The sequence below is a fragment of the Anomaloglossus baeobatrachus genome, chromosome 1, assembly GCF_048569485.1.
Source record: "Anomaloglossus baeobatrachus isolate aAnoBae1 chromosome 1, aAnoBae1.hap1, whole genome shotgun sequence".
Classification (NCBI taxonomy): Eukaryota; Metazoa; Chordata; class Amphibia; order Anura; family Aromobatidae; genus Anomaloglossus; species Anomaloglossus baeobatrachus.
In genome coordinates, this window is record NC_134353.1 from 969,873,860 (window position 1) to 969,892,960 (window position 19,101).

The 19,101-nt window shown below is 43.0% G+C and overlaps 1 protein-coding gene across 1 annotated transcript in view; it reads left to right on the forward strand.

The window, feature by feature from the left end:
• The window catches only part of LOC142258017 (uncharacterized), a 49,796-nt gene extending 38,928 nt beyond the window's left edge, over nucleotides 1–10,868 (forward strand). The window contains exons 5-6 of the mRNA XM_075330438.1: nucleotides 4,861–5,109; nucleotides 8,871–10,868. Of these exons, the coding sequence (XP_075186553.1) occupies nucleotides 4,861–5,109; nucleotides 8,871–10,054 (1,433 nt within the window). The 3' untranslated portion in view covers nucleotides 10,055–10,868. The remainder of the gene's footprint in view (nucleotides 1–4,860; nucleotides 5,110–8,870) is intronic.
• Nucleotides 10,869–19,101: the final 8,233 nt, after the last annotated feature.

The following is a 19,101-nucleotide window of genomic DNA, read 5'->3' on the forward strand; positions in this document are numbered from 1 at the left end:
GGCATGGGCATGCATGGCTTTCAATGGCACTGGGTCACTTGTGTTTATTGATGACATAACAGCAGACAAGAGTAGCCGGATGAATTCTGAAGTGTACCGGGATATACTTTCAGCCCAGATTCAGCCAAATGCCGCAAAGTTGATCGGACGGCGCTTCATAGTACAGATGGACAATGACCCCAAGCATACAGCCAAAGCTCCCCAGGAGTTCATGAGTGCAAAAAAGTGGAACATTCTGCAATGGCCAAGTCAATCACCAGATCTTAACCCAATTGAGCATGCATTTCACTTGCTCAAATCCAGACTTAAGACGGAAAGACCCACAAACAAGCAAGACCTGAAGGCTGCGGCTGTAAAGGCCTGGCAAAGCATTAAGAAGGAGGAAACCCAGCGTTTGGTGATGTCCATGGGTTCCAGACTTAAGGCAGTGATTGCCTCCAAAGGATTCGCAACAAAATATTGAAACTAAAAATATTTTGTTTGGGTTTGGTTTATTTGTCCAATTACTTTTGACCTCCTAAAATGTGGAGTGTTTGTAAAGAAATGTGACAATTCCTACAATTTCTATCAGATATTTTTGTTCAAACCTTCAAATTAAACGTTACAATCTGCACTTGAATTCTGTTGTAGAGGTTTCATTTCAAATCCAATGTGGTGGCATGCAGAGCCCAACTCGCGAAAATTGTGTCACTGTCCAAAGATTTCTGGACCTAACTGTACTATGCTTGATTGGTAGTGGTGACCCTCACAACTCCCCGAGATGAGTGTTTCCGAGCTCTTTATTCTGGTTCCACTGGTATAAGACGGCGTCTGCACCTCTGTCTCTTGCAGATCTTACTTTACCAAAGTGGAATCATGGAAGACGTGGAGGAGGAAACCATTCTTGAAAGCAAATCATAAAGAGAGACTGCAGTTTGCCAAAATGCATATTGAGAAGCAGTTGTTCTGGGCTCTTTAGTTACCATTCGTATTATTTGTGTCTTCACTTTGTCGTCAGTTTTTCTCGTGGCCACGTCCAAGGAGGTCGGCTACAGCCCCATAGCCCTTACACTTCTGAATAATATGTGCAACTGCAGTAACAGCAACATCAGGCTGTTTGGAGATGGTCTTATAGCTCTTACCTGTAACATGTTTGTCTATAATTTACTTTCTAACCTTCTGATACAACTCTCTTCTGAGCTTTCTTTGCTCCACGTTCTGTGTGATACACACCATGATACCAAAGAGCACAGTGACTACTTTTCACCTTTTAAATAGGCAGACTGACAAACTACAGATTTGTAGATACCTGTGATGCTAATTACAGGATACACCGTAGTTTCACATGATCTATTGTGAGTTCTTCTTACTTTACCAGATGGTTTACATTAGTTTTGTCTATGTATGTACACTACAGTTCAAAAGTTTGGGGTCCCTAGACAATTTTGTCTTTTCGATTAAAAATCCTACTTTTATTTATTAAATGAGTTGCATAATGAATAGAGAATATCGTACAGACAGTGACGAGGTCAGAAATAATGATTGTTACATGTAATAATAATTTCCTCTTCACACTTGGCTTTCGGCACAGAATGCTCCTTTGCAGCAATTCCAGTTTTGCAGACCTTTGGTATTCGAGCTGTTAATTTGCGGAGGTAATCTAGAGATATTTTGCCCCATGCTTTCCCCTCCACAAGTTGGATTGGTTGATTGGCACTTTTTGGCACCATACGGTCAAGCTGCTCCCCACAACAGCTCTATAGGGTTGAGATCTGGTGACGGGGCCACTCCATTACAGATAGAATACCAGCTGCTGCTTCTTCCCTAAATAGTTCATGCATAATTTGGAGCTGTGCTTTGGGTCATTGTATTGCATTTTTTGGGGGGTTGACTTTCCCACAACCATGTTTCCCCGAGAATAAGCCCTGCCCTGAAAATAAGCCCTAGCGCTTTTTTCCAGGCAAAAAAAATATGACTGTCTTTTTTTTTTCGAGGAAACACTGTATCCTAAGCTTATAAGGAATCAATTACTGGTGAATATGATCATATATTTCTCCTGCTCTCCTTCACCCTTAGGGGCCCTTTACACACTACGACATCGCAGGTGCGATGTCGGTGGGGTCAAATTGAAAGTGACGCACATCCGGTGTCGCAGTCGATATCGTAGTGTGTAAAGCATTTTTGATACGATTAACGAGCGCAAAAGCGTCGTAATCGTATCATCGGTGTATTCTCCGACATTTCCATGATTTGGGAAAGACCGATGTTACGATGTTGTTCCTCGTTCCTGCGGCAGTACACATCGCTGTGTGTGAAGTCGCAGGAGCGAGGAACATCTCCTTACCTGCGTCCCGGCCGGCAATGCGGAAGGAAGGAGGTGGGTGGGATGTTTACGTCTCGCTCATCTCCGCCCCTCCGCTTCTATTGGCCGCCTGCCGTGTGATGTCGCTATGACGCCGCACGACCCACCCCCTTAGGAAGGAGGCGGGTCGCCGGCCAGAGCGACGTCGCAGGGCAGGTAAGTGCGTGTGACGCTGTCGTAGCGATAATATTCGCTACGGCAGCTATCACCATGATATTGCAGCTGCGACGGGGGCGGGGACTATCGCACTCTGCATCGCAGCATCGGCTTGCGATGTCGTAGTGTGAAAAGGGCCCCTTAGGCTATGTGCCCACGGGGACAGTGTCCTGCGGTTATATCCGCAGGACATTCCGCAATAGCTCCCAGAAATCTGCAGCACAACTTTGTTTACATGCTGCGGATGTCCAGTGGAATGTCCTGCGGATATGCTGCGGGCATTCTGCATGAAGGATACAGGACCATGGCTTGGGCACTGCATCCTCAATGCAGAACAAGTGCTGAGTGATCGGGAGTTCAAACTTGCCTCCATCATGCAGCACTTTACTTTCCGGCGGCCGTGTCACTCTGTCAGCGTCTGCACTTTGCAGGAGAAGGTGGGCGGGCCTGAACTAGCTCCAGCTGTCACATGATCGGAGCTCGTCCAGGCCCCGCCCACCTCTTCCTTCCTGCTCCTGGCTTCACTGCGCTCCAGTCTGCACCCGGCGAAGTGACTCTGGTGTCTTCTATCAAGGTAGGTAAGTATGGGACCCTGCGGAGAAATCCGCAGGAATAATTCACATGCTGCAGATTTTTCCGGAGGGAAATTCGCATTATTTCCACTGCGGAAAAAAACGCAGCATGGGCACAGCAGTTCCCAAATGCCATAGAAATGGCTGGGGACTTGCTGTACTGCACATTTTTGAAAAATCCACGGAATTTCCGTGAAAAAATCGCGGCAAATTCCGCGTATTTTCCGCAGCGTGGGCACATAGCCTTACAGTGTCTTAGGAGAATGGAATTGCTCCTCCCTTGGAAAAGAAACTTGGGTCTCACAAACCACATGAACCAAGAGATTTCTCCACTGCGTCAGTGGTTTTTCCATCCATGGTGAGGATGGGAGTAGTCACTATTTTTCTTACTACACTTCCTTCTTCTCATAAGGGTCTAGACCATAGATTCCCTAATAAACTGCATTGTGCAAGGGCCATGTTTCTGTCCGGATGCAGGTAGGAGCTCTTTATATTTGCACCCTTCATCATGCAGTTGAATACTGTGGTGGAGCAGTGAGCTGTTGGCTCCTGCACCTCCATTTACTTTTATAAACCATTTCAGGCTTGAATCTTCAAGGCACTGAGACCTCAGAACAAGTGGTGTGTGTGGAATCCCACTGCTGCCACCAATTGTGGAGACACGGGGCTCAGTGGGTGCTCTCGTCCACTAAAACCCGCCGCCTTTAGAATAACAGCGTGGCTCAGAGCTCATCCCAACTGAACGCTGGCCTCCTCAACCGTGGGCGTAACACTACTCAGACAACACAGGGTGAGGGAACAATAATTAGACTTTATTGGATCCCCAAACAATTAACGGCACATAACCAGCAAAACACATAAATGTAACAGGCAACAGAGTCTCACCCTTCCGCTGGCTCACCAGGGATTTAGAATGTCCATGCCTCAGAGGTTCCAGGGCCGCTTACTCCAATCCAGCAGCACCCCGCTTTTGGCGGGCACCCACCGAGAAAGGAATAATGCCAGATTTAGAAAGCTGTCTGAGGTCTGCAAAGTCTGTAACAGGTGACTGAACTGTCCCAACCTGAGTGTCCTCCTTAGGTATTCCTGATATGATGATACAATCCTGGCAGCCGGGGTCGAAATCCCTAGGCTGTGGATCTGGTCTCCAACCGGAACCGGAGTCCCTAGATTGAAGCCATAAGATATCCTGATCCTCTAGTCAGCTCCGAAGAGCTTAGACTGGATCCATCAGCATCCATCAACAACCTGGTGGCTTAAAGAAGTCCCTTTTTATAGCCACAGCCTTCCACTTAGATACACTGCGTCCTCATCGATTGGTTGGACAAGAGCGCCTCTCCCATTGGATGAATCTCAAGCTGCATGGACAATGTTCATCCAAATGATGTCTACAGAAAGACTGAAGATATCTACATGGAGTCTGCAAGTCACAGACTCAACAATGGCTACTAAGGTAATCACATTAGCAATACACAACTACAATACAATGGTTACTGGAAAAGGCTGGAGAACAATACGTCTGGCTTTCAGTGGCCAACACAATTACATTGAGTCAACAAGAGTCTTGTAAAAACAATGAGGGACTTATCCCCCGTCTATAAACAATCTATCATGCTGTCTGGCTGAATGTTAAGAAACTTTAACCCATGAGAGTCCATGTCGTCACAGTGTGGACCACAGCATAATACTTATTATTGACCCTGATTAAATAAACCATATTGATGAGTTTAATGCATAACATGGAACACGGCAGGGCATGTTTTCAGTCTGTGCGTGGTTGTGTCTCCACAGATGGGTTCAGGAGGAGAAATCTATCAAAGCGATGTCCTCGTGCTCTTTATTCTCAGGACTGCCCAGAGGAGAATCTCACTGTCCCGGAGACTCATCAGGTAGATGGCGCTGAGCCCTGGACCGGGTTGGTACATGTGATCAATCAGGGGGAAGATCTGACCAATGTTAAAGCAGAGGATGAAGAAGAGGAGCAGTTCAGGCTCGGTCAGCCATGTGAAGCGGAGGGGATTCTCGCTGATGTCACTCCAGGTATGTAATAATGAAATTAGAAGGTGACTTCAGAGGTTTCTTGCCAAGCCTCAGCATTAGAGCTACAATATATACTGTGTGCAGAATTATTAGGAAAGTTGTATTTTAGAGGATTTTTTTATTATTGATCAACAACTATGTTCTCAATCAACCCAAAAGACGCATAAATATCAAAGCTTAATATTTTGGCAGTTGGAGGGGTTTTTAGATTTGGCTATCTTAGGAGGATATCTGTTTGTGCAGGTGACTATTACTGTGCAGAATTATTAGGCAACTTAATAAAAACCAAATCTATCCCCATCTCACTTGTTTATTGTCACCAGGTAAACCAATATAACTGCACAACATTTAGAAATAAACATTTCTGACATGCAAAAACAAAATCCCAAAAAATAGTTACCAATATAGCCCCCATTCTTTCTGATGACACTCAGCCGACCATCCATAGATTCTGTCATTGCTTGATCTGTTTATGATCAACATTGCATGCAGCCACCACAGCCTCCAGACACTGTTCCCAGAGGTGGACTGTTTTCCCTCCCTGTAGTTCTCACATTTTATGAGGGACCACAGGTTCTCTATGGAGTTCAGATCAGGGGAACAAGGGGGGCATGTCATTATTTTTTCATCTTTTAGACCTGTACTGGCCAGCCACGCTGTGGAGTAGTTGGATGCATGTGATGGAGCATTGTCCTGCATGAAAATCATGTTTTTCTTGAACGATACTGACTTCTTCCTGTACCACTGCTTGAAGAAGTTGTCTTCCAGAAACTGGCAGTAGGTCTGGGAGTTGAGCTTCACTCCATCGTCAACCGAAAAGGTCCCACAAGTTTATCTTTGATACCCATACCAGTGCCCACCTCCACCTTGCTGGCGTCTGAGTCGGAGTGGAGCTCTCTTTACTGATCCAGCCTCTGGCCCATCCATCTGGCCCATCAAGAGTCACTCTCATTTCTTCAGTCCATAAAACCTTTAAAAAAATCAGTCTTAAGATATTTCTTGGCCCAGTGTTGACGTTTTATCTTATGTTTCTTGTTCAGAGGTGGTGGTTTTCGGCCTTCCTTACCTTGGCCATGTCCCTGAGTATGGCACACCTTGTGCTTTTTGATACTCCAGTAACGTTGCAGCTCTGAAATATGGCCAAACTGGTGGCAAATGGCATCTTGGCAGCTTCACGCTTGATTTTCCTCAATTCATGGGCAGTTATTTTGCGCCTTTTTTGCCCAACACGCTTTTTGCAACCCTGTTGGCTATTTGCCATGAAACGCTTGATTGTTCAGTGATCACGCCTCAAAAGTTTGGCAATTTCAAGACTGCTGCATCCCTCTGCAAGACATCTCACGATTGTGGACTTTTCAGAGCCCGTCAAATCTCTCTTCTGACCCATTTTGCCAAAGGAAAGGAAGATGCCTAATAATTAAGCACACCTTATATAGGGTGTTGTCATTACACCGCACCCCTCCTCATTACAGAGATACACAACACCGGATTTACTTAATTGGTAGTTGGCTCTCAGCCTATACAACTTGGAGTAGGACGACATGTATAACAAGTATCATGGGATCAAAATACTCATTTGCCTCAAATATTTTTTCTGCATTTGTATAATCCCCTGCAGTGCTTTATCACATCAGTGTATTTATAGCGCAGATAATTCTGCACACAGTGTAGACGGCTTATCTTTTTAGAAATAAACAAAGATTTTCCATTTGCTCAGGAGCTTGAACCAGCTGTGAAAATTCATGGTGCGACTTCAGCTCCAAATCAACTCACTTCTTAATGAAACAAAACTTGATATTTTGTTCATGTTTTCATTTGGAATTGAATGTGCAGATCCCAGTGCCTTTGTGTATTTGGAAATAAATGCTATTCTAAAGGCTGCTTTACACCAGACAATCTATCGTGCGATAGATCGTCGGGGTCACGGTTTTTGTGACGCACATCCGGCATCGCTGGCGATGTCGGCCTGTGTGACACCTCCTAGCGACTCAGTATCGCTCACAAATCGTGAGTCGTGTACTGCTCGCTAGGTTCCATAATATCGTTTAATTTAGTTGATCATCGTTTCCGTGGTAGCACACGCCGCTCTGTGTGACACCCCGGGAACGATGAGCAGCTCACCTGCCTCCTGCGGCCGCCGCCGGCTCTATGTGGAAGGAAGGAGGTGGGCGGGATGTTTACATCCTGCTCATCTCCGCCCCTCCGCTTCTATTGGCCGGCGGCCGTGTGACGTCGCTGTGACGCCGAACGTCCCTCCCACTTCACGAAGTGGACGTTCGCCGCCCACAGTGAGGTCGCACGAGAGGTAAGTATGTGTGACGGGGGTTACTGACTTTGTGCGACACGGGCAGCGATTTGCCCGTGACGCAAAAAGGACGGGGGCGGGTACGATCGATTTGTGAAATTGCACAATCGGTCGTACCATGTAAAGCAGCCTTAAGGATTGAGCCTTTTCCCAGTTATTTTAAACGCACTGCCATTATTTTGCACATAGCTGTATGCTCTGTAGAAAGTGGATAGTCAACGGCCTTGTAATTTTACGTTGAGGAGCATTTTTTTGAAATTGTTCCACAAGTTATAGACGCAGTTGTTCAGATTGGTGATCTCTGACCATCTTTGCTTCTAAGAGACACTTCCTTTCTAACTTGCTGTTTTTACACGGTCAGGTGACTTAGCTGAAAATTGACACTCCCCCAGTTTTTCATTAATACCACTTTTCTACTCTTTTGTTTACCTCATCCTAACTTTTTTTCAGATGTATTGCTGTTATCAATTCCTATATAAGTTCATTTTTTCAAATAAAAATGAACTATGTTTTAACTTCAGATGTTGTAAAGGTGTTGCTCACTACTTGGACAACCCCTTCTCGTTATCACTGTTTGCCCCCTTGAAATAAAAAAGCTTATACTCACCTCCCATACCAGTGCTGTTCCAGCAATTGCAATCCCGGGGCTTATGTAAGATTGTTACATTCAGCGAGCCCTGCTTCCAATCACCAATGGCTTTAATGTCCTGTAGTAATGTCCCCATTTTGTAGTAATGTGCCCCGTCCTGGTATCCCTTTTGTGTAATGTCCTGTATCCTGGTCCCCCTCTTGTAATAATGTGCCCCATACATGTCATCATTTTTTAGTAATGTTCCACATCCTGGTCCCCCCCCTTTTTAGCAATGCCCCATTCTGGTCCACATCTTGTAGTGTACCCCATCCTTGTCCCCCACCTTGTAGGGAAGTCCCGCACCCTGCTCCCCCTCTTGTAGTAATGTTCCCTGTCCGGGCCCCATCTTATAGTAATCTCCTACATTCTGGTTTCCATCTTGTTATAATGTGCCCATCTTCGTCCCCCTCTTTTAGTAATGTGCCTCATCCTACTTCCCCTGTTGTAGTAATGGCCCGTGCCTTGGTCCCCCTCTTCTAGTAATGTCCCCTGCCCTGGATCCCATCTTATAGTAATGTCCCCCATCCTGGTTCCCTTCTTGTAGAAATGTGCCCATCCTGGTTCTCCACTTTTAGTAATGCCCAACATCCTGGTACCCCTCTTTTAGTAATGTGCCTCATCCTAAACCCCCTCTTGTAGTAATGGCCCATCCTGGTCCTGCGGGCCGCATGAGGAAGCTTCAAGGGCTGTGTGTTTGATACCTCTGTTGTAGATGGATCCCCTTCCTGTTGAAACTGCACGTGTGGTTTCAGCCTAATAAGACTCTTATAAACTTGCCTACTTTGTAATTATGAAAAAATCATGATCTTTTTTTCATCTTTTCAGAAAATCTCTGTGAGAGAAACTTCATTTTGTCACTGAACAATAAACTAGAAGATGACATTATCACACAGCACACCTCTGAAGAAAACCTCATTACCCTTAACTTATATTCAGGACTCCACAGTACGGATCTATTAAATATTTCTCCTAATCATGAGGAACTTACTCCTGATAATTCTCAGATTATGACAAGTACAAGTGTGAAACGCTGTGGTAAACAGTTCATACAAAGAAGCAGTTACACAGGGGAGAAGCCGTACTCCTGTTCAGAATGTGGGAAGCGCTTTAGAGATAAATCTAGCCTTCTTATACATGTGAGAATTCATACAGGAGAGAAACCATTCTCCTGTTCACTCTGCGGGAAGTCCTTCACTGATAAATCAGGTCTTGTTATACATGAAAGAATTCACAAAGGTGAAAAGCCATTTTCATGTTTGCTATGTGGAAAATGCTTTACAGATAAATCAAGTCTTGTTAGACATAAGAGAATACACACTGGAGAGAAGCCCTATTCATGTTCAGAATGTGAGAAATGTTTTACAAATAAATCACAGCTTGTTAAACATGAGAGAATTCACACAGGAGAGAAGCCGTATTCCTGTTCACTATGTGAAAGGTGCTTTGCAGATAAATCACATCTTGTTAAACATGAGAGAATGCACACTGGAGAGAAGCCATTTTCATGTTCAATTTGTGGGAAGCACTTTACAGATAAATCAAGTCTTGTTAGACATGAGAGTAGTCACACAGGAGAGAAGCAGTATTCATGTCAACTATGTGGGAAATGTTTTGCACAAAAATCCAATCTTGTTACACATGAGAGAAGTCACACAGGAGAGAAGCCATTTTCATGTCCAGAATGCGGGAAATGTTTTATAAATAAATCAAGTCTTGTTCGACACGAGAGAAGTCACACTGGGGAGAAGCCGTATTCATGTTCAGAATGTGGAAAGGGCTTTACAGATAAATCAAATCTTGTTAAACATGAGCGAATTCACACAGGAGAAAGGCCATATTCATGTCCAGAATGTGGAAAGTCTTTTATTACAAAAGCGAGACTTAGGGGCCATCACAGAAGTCACACAGGAGAGAAGCCATACTCATGTCCAGAATGTTGGAAATGTTTTACAAATAAATCCAACCTTGTTAAACATCAGAGAAGTCACACAAGAGAGATGCCATTTTGATGCTTTTTCTATGGAAGATATTCTACAAGGAAATAAAAATATAAAACACTCCAAAATTTCATATGAATAGAAAAACATTATTGTTTGAAACATGGAAAATGCTCTAAAAGTAAAATAGTGTTGAACACATCAGAATATTCACAGACATTAAGCGAACAAAAAGAGGTTTCTTTTTAGTAGAATTGGGCTAAAACCACCTTACATTTCTGGACAAGGTTCAGTGTGTATGCTAGGAAACAAATCTGATGTACACATTAACATTTTCTTAGGGGATATTCAGCAACCAACCTGATTTTCTTCTACAACAAAGTCACTGAATGGTTGGGCCAGGGGAATGCTGTGGATATAGTATATACCTTGACTTCAGTCAGGCATTCAATAAAGTATCACATGACATCCTCATTGAAAAAATGATCAAGTATGGAATTGACAAAAAAATCAGTTGGATGGATTCACAACTGGCTTAATGATCATGGACAACGAGTAATACTAAATGACTGCACATAAATGTTGAGGAAAGTTAAAAGTGGGTGCTGAAAGGCTCTGTCCTGGGCCCAACGCTGTTTAATATCTTTATAAATCATTTGGATAATGGTATTATTGGGAAACTTATAAAATTTGCAGATGATACTAAGATAGGAGGAGTAGCCAACACTAGAGATGAAAGAGATTGTTCGAGTGTTTCTAGATTCTTTTGAATACAATGAGCCGAGGAGAATAGTTTTGTGTTTAATAGAGGCAAATGCAAATTCCTACATTTGGGTAAAAGAAATGTAAAAAGCATATACAGAAGAAAGGAATTTCCAGCATCCAGGTTCCAGATTATTTTAAAAAACGAATTTCTTTATTCCAAAATGATTAAAAGGTCATTCCATATGTATAAAAACAAGTGGCAATTATCAAACAGGTACGCGTTTCGGAGGATCACCTCCTTAGTCTCAGACTAAGAAACGCGTACCTGTTTGATAATTGCCACTTGTTTTTATACATATGGAATGACCTTTTAATCATTTTGGAATAAAGAAATTCGTTTTTTAAAATAATCTGGAACCTGGATGCTGGAAATTCCTTTCTTCATATTCACACTTCAGTGGGTCCTGCTGATGTCCGTGCACCGGTCAGATTCTTATGGAACTCCAAGTGGGTGAGCTGGTGTTATTTTTTTTCAAAAACCATCATATACAGTATGGGAGCAATAGAACTAGGTGATTGCACCGGGGAAAAGGACTTGGGCATAATAGTGGATCCCAGATTCAACATGAGCCAACAGTGTGGAGCTGCATCTAAAAAGGCCAACAAAATTCTGGGATGTATCAAGACAAGCATTGAATCTAGATCAAGAGAGGTGATTATTCCCTATACTCTGCTCTAGTCAGACCCCACCTGGAATACTATGTACAGTTCTGGGCACCCCAATTCAAGAAAGACATCAATATATTGGAGCAAGTCCAGAGAAGAGCAACCAAGATGGTAGAAGGTCTGCAAACCATGTCATATGAAGAACGGCTAAATGAATTAGGAATGTTTAGTTTGAAAAAGAGAAGGCTGAGAGGAGACTTAATAGCCGTCTACAAATATCTGAAATGAAGTCACAGTGCAGAGGAAACCACCCTATTCTCATTAGCACAAGGAAGTACAAGAAGCAATGGGATGAAACTAAAAGGAAGGAGATTCAGATTAGACATTAGGAAAAACTTTCTGACAGTGAGGGCAGTCAGAGAGTGGAACAGGCGACCACGGGAGGTGGTGAGCTCTCCATCAATGGAACCTTCAAGTAGAAGCTGTATGAACATATAGCTGGGATGATTTAGGAAAACCTACACTTGCAGGGGGTTGGACCCGATGACCCTTGAGGTCCCTTCCAACTCTACCATTCTATGATTAGCAAAGATGAAAAGAGCGTCCATTTGACCTCAATTCGGAAATCTGTGTCTGCAGACAGTTAATTCAATTATAGGATGTATGTCACGGTATTTAAGACTGGCTGCTGATTGATTTATACCTCACAGTAATCAAGTGCTACACGCAACTAGGCCAAGGTTAAGATGGTATCTGCCAAACACCCAAATTATATTTACCAAACGTAGAAACAAAAAGGCTTTTTCATTATCAGTGAGTTTACTGCAGGATAAATTTATGATGATCCTGACAGATATTAGCAGAAATCACAGCATCATATATTTCTATGATGTTTAAAGAGAACCCGTCATCAGGGTTACAAATAGTAAACTACAGGAATGCCAATAATGGCGCTGTGATTCTGATCTCATACATACCTTCTGTGAAGAAATCTGCAGACTGTTGTTGTTTTTTTATATCAATAGAAGTTTTTGTCTCTGTGTATTGGGGCGGAACTGTAGGGCAGGGCTGTGGGTAGGGTCTTTGCCTCTTCCATGCCCCCTCCAGTTCCTCTTGTGTTTTTATCCTCTTATTTTAATTTCGTGCTAGCGCCGTCTTAGCCGCAGGTGGCACTTACGCAGATTAATCTCATGGTAAGTTCTGGTAGTGTCATTGACCTGAGATCTAAATCTGTGCATGTGCCGGCACCAGTACTATTTTCCTGAACACTGGTGGGAGATCAATCTGCGCAAGCGCTGCCCGCGACTAGGACTATGCTGGTGAGAAATTTAAATAAGGAAGAAGATAGGGGCATGTCTTGCTAAATTCTCCTAAAATGGGACTGAGCCCGTACTTACGAAGCGCTCACTGATATCCTAATCAGGCACGAATACTAAGATTCTTTATAGCAAGATATTATTTATTTTAAAAGCACATGAATAATCAATGGTACATGGGCATTAGAACTACTTTATAGTCATAGAATCTTATACAATAACAGAAATATGCATCAACATTACCGTATGTTGTAGCACACCTTTCTCATTGGAGGGACTCGATTAGTGAGAAGGAAACAACATGGCATCTGCATCACAGGAACAGTGTGTCCACTTGAGCGTCCTGGAAATGTCCCCCTCTCATTAAGCGAGTCCGGTGTTTTTATAGGAAACTTTGTACGTCGTGTGCACTGAGTGGTGAATTGGGGACCAGCATGTGACAGCTGAGTCATGTTCATGTAACTTGACCACAAGCTGCTGTGGGCACCAGTAGCTTCCTACACATTTTGCCAGTTGACCACTGGCTGGCCACAGTTTCCTGGAGATATTGCAATAAGCCGTAAATTTTACATGCCAGTTTCCTTACATCTGTTGTCAACTAACCACGAGTTTCCTGACTGTTGAACTGTAAACGTTACTTTCTCATAATCGTGGTTTGTTCAAGATCTGCTAACACGTACGCTTTGGTCATGGTGAAATAGGGTCAACCAGAGGACATCTCTTTGATACTGAATTTTGGATGGATCAAATAATACCTGTGATCACTATCTTTTGATTAGGATTCCTATCTAATCACACTCATTCTTTCAGTCATATCACATTGGTATCACAGGACGGCGGAGGGGCTGTGGCAGAGCCGAAGACACTCACTAAAGTCCCGCTTCAAAGTACGGAAACCAAAACTTCTAATGATGATTTATTTTTTTTTTAAAAAAAACAGGCTGTAGATTTCTTCACAGAGTGTATGTATGAAATCAGTATATATGCTCCTCTATGACCTGATGACAGGTTCTAGTTAAGTACATGGTAAGAGCCCAGCATTCTGGCCATATTAGATTTATCTGAATTACTCCCGTAACATTACTTTGAAAGCAACTGCTCTACATTCTAGCTTATACGCAATAGTGTCCTCCATTGCTCCTAATTACAATTAACTTCAGGTATTTATAATTTGGACGGTTGGCACATGCAAATCAACTTCTAAAATCAAGCCTCATCGAAACCTAAGATATTTGTTTCTACTTTCTCTTTATTATTGAAATATGAGGCATTCCACTGACTGACTAAATTCAGTGCTTTCGAAGGCTTTCTGAAGGGTTCTGGATATTTATGATGCAGAAAAATTAAGTTGGACAACCAGTTGAATATTAATTATTTTACTGTCAAAAAAACCTCAACATCGACACTCAATTTATACCATCAACACGTGGAGTTTTCAAGAAGCTGCAACTTGACTGAGTGCAGTGTAAGACCAGCCTGATGCCCAAAATTCAATGCTGAAATTTATAAGCCTTCTAGAATATATATGTATGAGACCTACAGGGAGCGTTCATTACTTGGATCCCCACAGGTTCAAGAAAAGTTTTAAAAATGCAAACTACATTGGAGGTGCGCAAAAGAAAACCATACTTGGGAAAGATGACGATGTCGTCAGAAAAACAGACTTTTCGAACACTAGTGCAAGAAGCAAAGTCTTTTTAACACCAGAAGAAACCGTGTCAATAGGAAAATATGATACTAACGTGAGAACGGTTTTCAAAATATTTTTAAAACGACTTTAAATGAACTGTACAGTTTCTATTTTTTTACTAATTAAAATGAGATATTGATTCATATTTTTGTAGTTACTTTATTTTATATGTTTCACTCCTTACAGACGTATGACGTACATATGACTCTCCCTCATTTTGATCACAAAGCCGAGCCTGCATCTTTGCCGGCAGATGATGGTTGTGATATTCAGGCATAGCCGCAGGTAGAGTGATGCTCCATCCGCAACAGTTAACCTGCTAAATATTAATGTCAGTCTTTGACACTGGCATTTAATATGGCCGGCAGGTGGATAGCGCCATTCTGTATGCTCATCTATGCGCCCGTGAAATGCACGTGGAGTGCCGATGAGTTGTCATGACAGCTGGAGATCTGCTAAAGACCCCCATGTCTGTCATAATGGTTCTCCTATGAAAATCAGCCCGTAGCTGGCGTTCAGAAGAGACAGTGATTTTTGCTACATACAACAATAAAGTGTATATAGTGCATATATACTAAAAGCAATCTGATTATTACAAGTTCAAGTCCCTTAACCGGTTCAGGACGGTCGACTAAATATACGTCGATTGCTGGACTTTGTGCAGAGCCAACATATTTTTTACAGTCGGTGGTTAGGAGGGGATGATACTAAGATAGGAGTAGCCAACACTAGAGAGGAAAGAGAACCTATTCAAAAAGAGAACCTATTCAAAAAGATCTAGACACACTTGAACAATGGGCTGAGGAGAACAGAATGGTTTATAACAGGGACTATTGCAAAGTCCTACATCTGGGTAAAAGAAATGTAAAAACCATATATAGTATGGGAGGAATAGAACTAGGTGATAAGGACTTGGGCATAATTGTGGATCCCAAATTCAACATGAGCCAACAGTGCGGAGCTGCAGCTAAAAAAAAGCCAACAAAATTCTGGGATGTATCAAGAACAGCATGAATCTAGATTGAGAGGTAATTATCCCCCCATACTCTGCCATAGTCAGACCCCACCTGGAATACTGGGTACAGTTCTGGGCGCCCCAATTCAAGAAAGACATCAATATATTGGAGCAAGTCCATAGAAGAGCAACCAAGATGGTAGAAGGTCTGCAAACCATGTCATATGAAGAACGGCTAAAAGAACTAGGGATGTTTAGTTTGAAAAAGAGAAGGCTGAGAGGAAACTGAATAGCTGTCTACAAATATCTGAAAGGCAGTCACAGTGCAGAGGAAACCACCCTATTCTCATTAGCACAAGGAAGTACAAGAAGCAATGGGATGAAACGTAAAGGAAGGAGATTCAGATTAGACATTAGGAAAAAACTTTCTGACAGTGAGGGCAGTCAGGGAGTGGAACAGGCGACCACAGGAGGTAGTGAGGGCAGTCAGGGAGTGGAACAGGCGACCACGGGAGGTGGTGAGCTCTCCATCAATGGAAATCTTCAAGTGGAAACTATATAAACATATAGCTGGGAGGAATTAGGAAAGCCTGCAGTCGCAGGGGGTTGGACCCGATGGCCCTTGAGGTCCCTTCCAAGACTACCGTTCTATGATTCTATGCAATAGAACATTTGTGGGTAGAGTTGAAGGAAAAGCTGTATACATACCCAAGTGAGCTGACCAATATGCACCAACATTGGGAACGTGTAGATCAGACCTGGGATTAGATTGCAGTTGAGACATGTTAAAATCTGATGAACTCAGAATGAGTCAGGCAGTGCCGAAAGCTAAAGGTGGATTTAGAAAATAAAAAACATTATATCACCGTAAACCAATATAAAACGTCTATACTTTAATAAATATATTTAAAAGCTCCATCAATTCATCACGTCATAATGTGAAATTGAAAAAGATCTATTAGAGAAACAATACCTGGAAATGAATATTCAAGAAAAACGCAGTAACTCGCTTGATGTCTGTAGATAAATATACAGTAGCAGCAATATACAGCAGTACTGTAGGTTCCACAAAAAACGGGTACTAGCCTCTCCCTGTAGAGCTCAGGCCCTATATTCTATTTCTATATAAAGTGAAAGCCGCACACCAAATTCAGAGAAAAATGAACAAGCATAACTGCCCTATGATACATAAAGAAATTAAAAACACAATTAGCCATATGAAAAATTGAAAAATGTAACATTGCATAACTACTGAGGATTATTAGAAAAAAGAGATGTTTAGCTAATGTATTGATCAATTCATTATTGCACCATAACCAATTCACAGTAATCTCTTATTTATGGGGTCCCTAACCAAATGTTACCTCTGTGTGGTTGAAACCTGCTTGTGTATGGGAAGCAAGGGACCTGGCTATATAGGAAACTGAATAAACATGGCTAAAGGGTGGGACTGGGTTCTCAGACAGAAAAAACTGCATAACAATCAAAAAGACTGCTGGAACACCATTGCAAATGTGAATATGGTGCTAGCCCTTTAGCCATGTTTATTCAATTTCCTATATAGCCAGGGACCTGGCTTCCCATACACTAGCAGGTTCCAACTGCACATAGCGGTAACATTTGGTTAGGGACAAATAAACACAAGCAGGTTTCAACCGCATACAGAGGTAACATTTGATTAGGGACCCGATAAATAAGAGATTACTGTGAAGTGGTTATGGGGCAGTAATGAATTGATCAATACATTAGCTAAATATCTAACTCTAAATATAGAGTTTTCACCCTGCTGTTCCATCCGTTCTCTCTGTCCCTGCTGCACCAGCCTACCCCCCCCCCCCCCCACACCAGAGACTGTTAGGATGCTTCTACTCTGGAAGTCCTAAACACCACATCTGTTTCTGTCCTGTGAAGTCGGGAAACTCCCAAGCCTAGGGTCCATAAGGAGGGCATGAGAGTGGGTGAGAGCAAGTCTTTTCTGCCCATGTCTCTGTATCCATATCCCATGGCAACATCCGGTTCATGGAGTCGGCCTCTTCGATTCCACAGATAATTTCGTGCAACAGGCTGTAATCCCCATCCAGCGACTTCCCCTAGCAGTGTCGTCCGTGCATAGAAAACCTTTGACTGAGGCTGTACAGTTTGTCACTAAGTGGGGTATTGAGTGGGAATGCTGCACTCTGAGAAGATTGGCTGTTACGTGCTTCCAGGTCTGTCACATCCACTGCCACTGCCGTGGCTCTCTATGAATGAGCCTGTTTTAAGCCTGGGATCCAGTGAGGCGCTCAGATGGGGTCAGTCCTGTCACAAAGAATGTCTCATTTGTCCGTCCTGCTTGACCACCAGTGTCACCATCAAATCTTCTGGATTTGCCACTCGTTTTGTAGTTTTACATGGATGTTTTCGACAAGAAGTAGGCCGAGACACACTGCCCACATAGGCCATATGAGTGCCCTATCCACTTAGTCCTGGGTTCCTCACGTCCTCGTGGTCGAATCTACCCTCTGTCCCAGATGGACACCCAAGCCATGTCCGAGTACCTCAATGAGAATCTGGCAAGAGGATTTATCCAGACATCGGCCTCACCGCCCTGGTAGGATTCTTCTTCGTAAAGAAAAAAAATGTTTTCCTCTACCTACAGTATATATAGATTATAAAGGTCTGTCAAGACTATAGAGGTCTCAATCAAATTATAGTCAAGGATAAATATCCACTGCCGGTCATACTGGAAATGTTCAGCTGCATTCGCTAAGCTCGACCTATGGGATGCATATAATCTTGTCCATATACGGTAAGGGAACGAATGGAAGACGGCCTCTAATACCCGAGACAGCCACTACGAGTATCTAATAATGCCTTTTGGTCTCAGCATTTCTACCGCGGTCTTCTATGAATTTGTAAACTATATCTTCAGGGATCTTTTCTACTCGTGTGTTGTCGTGTACCTGAACGACATTCTGGTGTTTTCTGCCGACCTACCAACAAACAGGAGAAAGAGAAATGTTCCCCAGATCCTTCAGAGGCCGAGGGAGAATCTACATGGTCTCTGACACCAGATTGAAAATGGATCCAGAGAAGGGGTCAGCAGTCCTGAAGTGGCCTCGTTCTGATAGAGTGAAGGCCATTCAATGGTTCATGGCCTTTCCCAATTACTACCGCCAATTAATTCTGCATTTCTCTTCCCGAATCGCCCCCATCACTGCCATGACCCGCCTGGGGGTGAATCCTAAGATGTGCACCCCTAAGGCTATGTGCGCACTAGAAATATGAGGTTTCTCAAGAAAATTTCTTGAGAAACTTCTGGGAGTGAAAGATTTCCGGACCTCCGGAAAAAATCCGCACCAAATCCGCATGCGGATTTGCCGCGGAATAGCCGCGATTTTGCCGCGATTTTCCCGCGGGTGGTTCCCTGCGGATTTTGTAGGCTGTACTGCCGAAATCCGCAGGGTACCTGCGGAAATAATGGACATGTTCATTTTCTCGAGAAATTCTTCTCAAGGAAATTTCTTGAGAAAAATCCGCACAGTGCGCACAGCTATTTTTTTTTTTTCATAGAATTTGCTGGGAAATGTCTGCACAAAGATTGCAGACATTTCTCAAGAAATTTCAGCGGCAAATCCGCGGGTAAAAAGGTCTAGTGCGCACAGAGCCTTAGGCTGAGATTGCATTTTCATGCCCTTAAACCAGAGAGTTCTGTCACACAAAATAGTCACTAAATAACATTTCCCACATGTCACTTTTCATCAGCGCAATTTTTGAAATTTTTTTTTTTAGGATGTTGGAAGGGTTA